This window comes from Rutidosis leptorrhynchoides, chromosome 2 (genome assembly GCF_046630445.1).
Source record: "Rutidosis leptorrhynchoides isolate AG116_Rl617_1_P2 chromosome 2, CSIRO_AGI_Rlap_v1, whole genome shotgun sequence".
In the NCBI taxonomy this organism is placed as follows: domain Eukaryota; kingdom Viridiplantae; phylum Streptophyta; class Magnoliopsida; order Asterales; family Asteraceae; genus Rutidosis; species Rutidosis leptorrhynchoides.
In genome coordinates, this window is record NC_092334.1 from 479520094 (window position 1) to 479527743 (window position 7650).

The window sequence follows — 7650 nt, forward strand, 5'->3', positions numbered from 1 at the left end:
ATATTTTAGATTATCATTATTTGATAATCTACGTAATGCTTTTTAAACCTTTATAGATAAAATAAAGGTTATGGTTATTTTTTTACCATTCATCATCGATGTTTACCATTCATCATCGATTTTCGAACGATTTTGTTAAAAAACTTTTTGTAATTTTTTCGTTTTCTTCTATTTGCATATTAAAGGATCGTTTTTTTTAAAAAAAAATTTTTTTTGAAATTTTACTTATCCAGTTTGTACCCCATTTAGTGTTTATCCATGGATTGGTCCACTATATATATATATATATATATATATATATATATATATATATATATATATATATATATATATATATATATATATATTATTTTATTTTTTAAGTTATCTATTATTTTTTTGTATACGGCCCTATAAAATGAGGCAACAAAAAAGTCAATTTACCTGCGACTTGACTGCCGCTTAGAGGCTAAATGAACTCTAAGCTTGATTTAAAATCCATGAAAATTTGATTGTACCATTTTCATGACGTCTCATTTTTATTACTTTTTATCATGTATGTATTTACTTTATTCTTTGTATTTATTTATTTATTTCATTTTATTTATTTACTTTATTAATTTCTATTCTTATTTTTATTTGTTTTATTTTATTTTCTCCTACTTTCTGGACCGAAGGTTCTCTTGAAAGCAATCTCTTTATCTGTCGAACAGAGAGATGAAGGATTTTCTCTACTCTTGTGAGTGTTTCACTCGGGGTGGAGACATGATTTCTCTTTATTCTAGAATAAAGGAAGGATTATCTACGTCTCACATTTCTCATACTTCACACATGTGAGATTGGGTGTGTTGTTGTTGTAATACAATTTATACAAATATGATGTATAATTATATTATAATATAATATAATTATATTATAATATAATTGTAATTTTATATTTATATTTATATAATATACAATATACTGTATTATATTTTAGGGGGATGATTCTCACACACACTTTTTTGATCCTCACACACCTTGGTGTGTGAGGATCAAAAAAGTGTGTGTGAGAATCATCCCCCTATATTTTATATTTAAATATATATATTTTTTAAGATATCTCGGATCCAGATTGCAAGTATATATAGGTAGATAGATACAAACGCCGTCACCAATACCTGCGAGAATTCAGACTTCTTCTACAGTCCAACTTGGTGGAGCGTTGCATGAATATCAACACTCCACTCAATCACATCGCAATTACTTCAATCTGCAAATAATACATACAATAAGGTTTTAACGTACATCCACCATAACATTCACTTCATTTACTATTGATATAATATTACATACGGAGTATATTTGAATTGATTTGTTATACGAAGCATGTTGTTAGGGCTCCATTTCTTCTTCGATCGTTTGTATATCTTAGAATTTTAGATCTGAGCTAGTAGCATTTATTGCGTTGGCTGTATGTATATATGCACATCATATTATTTTACTTTTAATTTAATCGATGATTGCAGTGCGATTGAAACAGAGTTATAGCAAGGAAAAACAGGGGAAAAGATGACGTCATCACAGCAATCTCAGTTCATGACTAATACGCCGCTAATCAAGACTTCTGATACTAATCAGATTGTTGTTCCGGATGTAAACATTCCAATTCTATAATTCTATTTTATTAATCAGTTTTTTGTTATTTTATTTTATGTATGTGATTATTATATATATTGGATTTAGATTTTGGAAGTAGAATATATTCTATCTTAAGATTAATTTTATTTTGTTAGTGAGAGGGTGACAGTTCATATAATTAATAGCTATTATTGTTTTTATATGCAGAAGACAAGTTGGAAGAATTTATTTGCATATATGGGGCCTGGTTTTCTTGTTTCTATTGCTTATATTGATCCTGGAAACTGTAATGATGCTTTTTGTTACATTCTTTTGGTTTACCAATTTAATTTATGTAGTTCACAATTGATGTTGATAGCACATTATTGCAGTTGAAACGGATTTGCAATCTGGAGCCCAATACAAGTATGAGGTACTTATTTATTTTGTTCTACCAGAGTTCATGACTACTACCCACTTATTAGACTAGTTGCACATATTTTTGATTGGATCATATTCAAGTATAACATGTATATATGTCGTTGTATGCAGTTATTGTGGATTATTTTGGTGGCCTCAGCCGCTGCACTTGTGATTCAATCATTGGCTGCAAACTTGGGGGTGGTTACCGGTATGATTTGTTTTTAGTTTATGGTTATCTTGAAGGCCTGCTTTTATTTTTATGTTAATTTCAATTCAATTCTCGAGTATCCTTTTTGTCAGCCTTTAGTCAAATAGATGTTTTGTGCATTATACTGCAGGAAAGCATTTGGCTGAGCATTGTAAAAACGAATATGAGAAGGTGACTAATTTCATTTTGTGGATCCTTGCTGAAATATCGATAGTTGCATGTGATATTCCTGAAGGTATTCTCATTCTGCTTTTTATCACTTTGAGTAAATGCAAGTCATTCATGTTGTGTGTGATATGGTTTATTGTGAATATATACCACACATGTTGCTCCCTAATAATATTCCCAAAAGCAGTTGATTTGGTCAAAAACATTCCTACTTACTTAGAGATCTGCATGTGAAACACAGGCATCTGCATGTGCTGCATATTCTTTCTGTTTCTTGAGGACCACATAATGACCTAAATACTTGACACTGGCGATCAAACTGATGTCGTCTTCAACTTTCCTATAATCCGTGTCTATTTTCCATTTTAATTATTTATTTCTATCGTACTCCGATTATGTGGGTTAAGTCTGTAATAATATAGTATTAAACATTACCCAACGTTCTCATGTAAATACCGAATTTTTAAACATTTTTTTGTATGTGTCAAATAATCAGTTGATTATATTGTAAGTATCCGGTGTCTTGTTCATGTGGTAAAATGTACTTTCTGCTGATGTGGCAGTATTTAAGTTGGGATACAGTGCTAAATCATCAAAACTGGTGTCATGACATTAGTTTACAAGTTATAAGAGTTGGGACACATACAATAGTCAATAATTGAAGGTTTGATACATACAGTAGAAATTTTAAATGGGGGATTCAAACAATAGTTTTCATGGTAAAGTTTGCGTGTATCATAAAATCTAATAACCATATACATTTCCAAATTATAGATTATGAAGCATACATATGCTAGTTTAATACTTCTGACACTGTTAAGTCATTTACAGTAATTGGAACGGCGTTTGCTTTGAATATGCTGTTTCATATTCCAGTATGGTGTGGTGTGTTGCTAACCGGTTTTAGTACTTTGATTCTGCTTGCCCTACAGCAATATGGGGTACTGTATTCTCTTTTATCTCTCCGGATTACTAAATTTTGCTTGAAATGGTAATCAAATGAGATGATTTTGCTTGTTACGCAGGTGAGAAAACTCGAATTCTTGATTGCTTTTTTGGTACTGACTATAGCCGTATGCTTTCTTGTTGAACTTGGAATTTCGAAACCGGATGCTTCAGAAGTTCTATATGGGCTATTTGTCCCCCAACTCAAAGGAAGCGGCTCTACAGGTCTTGCAATTTCACTCCTTGGTGCCATGGTCATGCCGTAAGTTTACTTTCTTCCCTGCATCTAACATTTGTGATAGCTAGAGGTGGCAAACTGGGCAGGTTGGATCACCTTTCCATCAGGATTCAAGTAATAAGCAGGAAGATTGCATAGTGCGGGGTTTACCTAAAGCATGTTGTTGTTTATCATTTGACGATAATAATCAATTCAATGCATTATATATAACTGCTAAAACTTTATTGTTTTACTCATATTAATATTAATGATAATTAATGCTTTTAAGAAATGATAATCTAGGAGGTTGTATGCATTAATAATACACTTTAGGCAACTTTGGACCCGTCTGACCCATTCAACCCATTTGAAATGTTTTTTTATTAGCAAACGTCCGTGGTTTTTAGATAAGTAGCCTTTGGACCAATTAGGGATATAATTAACCCAAATAGACCCGTGAATAAGTAAATGGATCGAAATCGCCACCTCTAGCAAAAGGGACATTGAAGCCATAATTGACCACACTTGTTGTTCTTCTCCGTTGATACAGGCACAACCTTTTCCTGCACTCGGCTCTTGTGCTATCTAGGAAAATTCCGCGATCTGTTAGTGGGATTAAGGTCAATTTCTCTCTTCTAAAAGTACTCTTCACTGTTTTTCGGAATGTTTTACTAGTTATGTATTTATACTTTTATCTGATATTTACATTGGTACTTCTTGAGCTATTGTGTGTCATATATTTACTAAATATGCACCAATATTTACTATCTTTGCGCATATACTTTTTTTTTTTTGCTTAGTAATCGATTACAAAAATACTTTTTACAGGAAGCTTGCAGATTTTATTTGATAGAGAGTGGCATAGCTCTTGCAGTTGCGTTTCTCATTAACATATCAGTTATATCATTAAGCGGTTCAGTTTGCAGTTCAGCAAATTTGAACCCGGCAGATCAGAAGAGCTGTCAAAACTTGGACTTGAATAAAGCTTCATTTTTGCTTAAAGTAAGTGTGTGCTAAATCTAAACGACGAATGATGATGATGATGATGATGATGATGATGATGATGATGATGATGATGATGATGATGATGGTGATGATGCATATCAACACATCATTTAGTTCTGTTTACCTTAATGGTGGAGTTGATGGTCATTATTATACTTGTTGTCATGTTTTCAGAATGTACTAGGAAAGTGGAGCTCTAAGGTTTTTGCGATTGCTTTGCTGGCATCAGGTCAGAGCTCCACAATAACTGGCACATATGCTGGCCAGTATGTTATGCAGGTATTAATATATATGTTATATGGTAACGTACACTTTAGGCGACTTTGACTCTATGACCCATTTCCACTTTAGTCAACATTTTTAATATTATACGTTGGACCTGATGCATTTCTGCCAGAGTTGATGTGTTACCTTCCTTAAGCAACGAAATATATACAATAGAACACATCTTCATATCTATTCTGCATTCTATCATGGTTATGTTATGTTGCAGGGGTTTCTTGACTTACAAGTTACACATGAACCCATTTTCACTTTTCTCCATAGTTGATTTGTTAACTCCATTGAGTAACGAAATATATAATTGGACGCATCATCAAATTTATATTGCATTATGTCATGGTTATGTTGTGTTACAGGGGTTTCTTGACTTGCGTATGAAACCATGGCTACGGAACTTTTTAACTCGATGCTTAGCTATAGTTCCTAGTCTAATTGTTGCTCTCATTGGTGGCTCGGCTGGAGCTGGAAAACTAATTATTATTGCATCGGTTTAACTCTCCCTCTAAATTTGATTACTCATCTTATTTAAAGAATTCCGTACGAACCTTTCATGAAATAACCTCAATGCTTGCTAACATGTAGTATTTGTTAATTTGACAGATGATATTGTCATTTGAACTCCCATTTGCTCTCATTCCTCTCTTAAAATTTACAAGTAGTGAGACCAAGATGGGATCATATGCCAACTCAAAGATTGTAAGGATACATCTTCATTTATTCGTTTTGTGATTGTATTCTATTATGTATATAAAGGAAATACATATTTTGGGGGTGTTTGGTTGCGGCTTATTTTGGTTGCTTATTTTCTTTCAATAAGCTAACGTATTAGTGTCTGGATAAGCTCATTTTGTGGAGCTTATTTCAGTATCTGTGAGCGGCTTCAAAATAAGCTCAGCTTATTTGCTTTTAAGCAATAAGTTTCTCAAATAAGCACCTCCAAACAATAATAACCAAATACTTTTTTCAGAGAATATATACCACCCTTTTTTATAAAATCTTTCATAGAATCAAATTCTTTAACATATACCATCCCTTTTCTAAAAAGGTTATAAAATTGTGAAATGCCACCAATTCTCAAAATACACTAGAAAGCATTGTGAAAAAAGGACAAATTCACATGAAAATGGAACTTCACAAAAAGGTGGTAAGATTCTTCATTAAATGGTACAAAGAGCTAATATCTTAACAACAAAAAGTAATCCGCAAATTGATATTACAAATTTTTAGTGGTATTTAATTTAAATAAAGTAGATATTATATTTTTTAAACTAAAAAACATTTTCCTTATTTCTATAAAGTTTTCGTTATTTTTGTCAAAATTTTTTATTAAATTAATTAAAATCAATTGAATTTCCACCAAATACAATTATAGCCAACAAGTTCCATAAGATATTATAGAAACATTCTTTTGCCACCAAGGCCCAGTTAGAAGTCCTAAAGCGTAGCTAGCTTTTAGGCTTATCCAACATTGGACCAAAACGGGCTAAACTCCAAGCCCATAACCATGTATGCGAACACAGTTTGTTGATGTAATTTCAGTTTAATCTATTTTGATAATTTAATACTACCACCGTCCAATGTTTAGTGTTCTATTATGAATTTTAAAATCTTTCTTTTTAAAAATGAAATTTAAATATTTTATTTGTGCTTTATGATTTTTAATACTATTATATAATTAAAAATTGGTATGAACAGTAAAATTTGAGGTTCTAATGATATATATATATATATATATATATATATATATATATATATATATATATATATATATATATATAATTTTACCTTATTTATATCTATCATATATTGATATTGATATATATATATTGATTGATTGATACTAATTCATGATACTGCAGATCTCAGCAATCACTTGGATAATCGGCTCCTTAATTATGGGCATCAACATTTACTTTTTAGTCGATCATCTCATTTCAGTGCTTGTTCATGGCGATTTAGCACTAGTAGCAAAGGTGTTTGCCGGAGTGTTTGGATTTTCAGGTATGCTGATTTATTTGGCCGGGATTGGATATTTAGTGATGCGTAAAAACAAGGAGTCATCGCATCTTTTAGCACTTACGACTCCCGAGTGCCGTGAAATGGAGAGGAGTGTTTCTGCATATGATGGTCAACCAAGACAGGACATTGTTAGCATGCAACTTCCTCAAACTCCAACCACAAATAATACAAATTGAGTCTAGAGCTAATTTAGAATGATTAGTAGAGGTAATGTAACAAACTCCAACTTCACAACATTAATAATGACGTCTTATTTGAGTATTTGTGATCAAGTTTGATGCATACAGTATTTTATGATTTATATAGTCAAGATTTTAAGGAAGTAGACCTTTCCGAATATTATACAGAGTTAGGAAAGTGTGTTTATTTTTCAACTGAACGTTATTAAACCCGATTAGAGTAAGTACTTACAAACCTAAGCTAGCTCGATGGTAGTTACACAATTAAGGTGTGCTTGTTTACCTTTTAATTGAATGGTTCAACGCAAAATGCTAAACCATTCATCATTCAACACAGTTGTTTTTCACTTTTGAATGACATTTCGAATGGTCAGTTGAAAAACTTTCTTAACCACTAATCACCTAAGTTTTTTATAATATTTTCTTCAAATCATATCCAAAACATTTAACAAACAAGTATATTGAACTTTTATTTTTGTAACATGTTAATAAGCTAATTTTAAGCGATTCATATCTCATTCAAAAAAATTATCAAATAGTTTATTTTAATTCAAAGACTTTGAATCATTCAGATCGTTAAGCATTCAACGCTAAATCATTCATTTTTATCAAATGCATCATTAGAG

General features: G+C 31.5%; 1 protein-coding gene across 2 annotated transcripts; it reads left to right on the forward strand.

The window, feature by feature from the left end:
• The first annotated feature begins 1141 nt into the window (after window positions 1-1141).
• On the forward strand, window positions 1142-7117 carry LOC139892627 (metal transporter Nramp6). Of its 2 annotated transcripts, none has more exons than XM_071875731.1 (14): window positions 1142-1254; window positions 1488-1614; window positions 1807-1885; window positions 1971-2011; window positions 2131-2209; window positions 2340-2444; window positions 3209-3318; window positions 3403-3584; window positions 4090-4159; window positions 4368-4541; window positions 4719-4823; window positions 5183-5314; window positions 5427-5522; window positions 6686-7117. In XM_071875731.1, the coding sequence occupies exons 2-14, from the start codon at window positions 1531-1533 to the stop codon at window positions 7019-7021; spliced, it is 1593 nt and encodes a 530-aa protein (XP_071731832.1). In that variant the 5' UTR covers window positions 1142-1254; window positions 1488-1530; the 3' UTR covers window positions 7022-7117. The 2 variants fall into 2 exon arrangements, with proteins under 2 accessions (XP_071731832.1, XP_071731833.1); XM_071875732.1 differs by having other exon boundaries at window positions 1145-1262.
• Window positions 7118-7650: the final 533 nt, after the last annotated feature.

What these genes read in the sequence shown, in the direction of transcription:
- LOC139892627 (XM_071875731.1), top strand. Translation starts at nt 1,531, where the DNA reads ATGACGTCATCACAGCAATCTCAGTTCATGACTAATACGCCGCTAATC. An exon ending in GATCTGTTAGTGGGATTAAG is followed by an intron (nt 4,160 to 4,367) that starts GTCAATTTCTCT and finishes TACTTTTTACAG; the next exon opens with GAAGCTTGCAGATTTTATTT. An exon ending in CTGGCCAGTATGTTATGCAG is followed by an intron (nt 4,824 to 5,182) that starts GTATTAATATAT and finishes GTTGTGTTACAG; the next exon opens with GGGTTTCTTGACTTGCGTAT.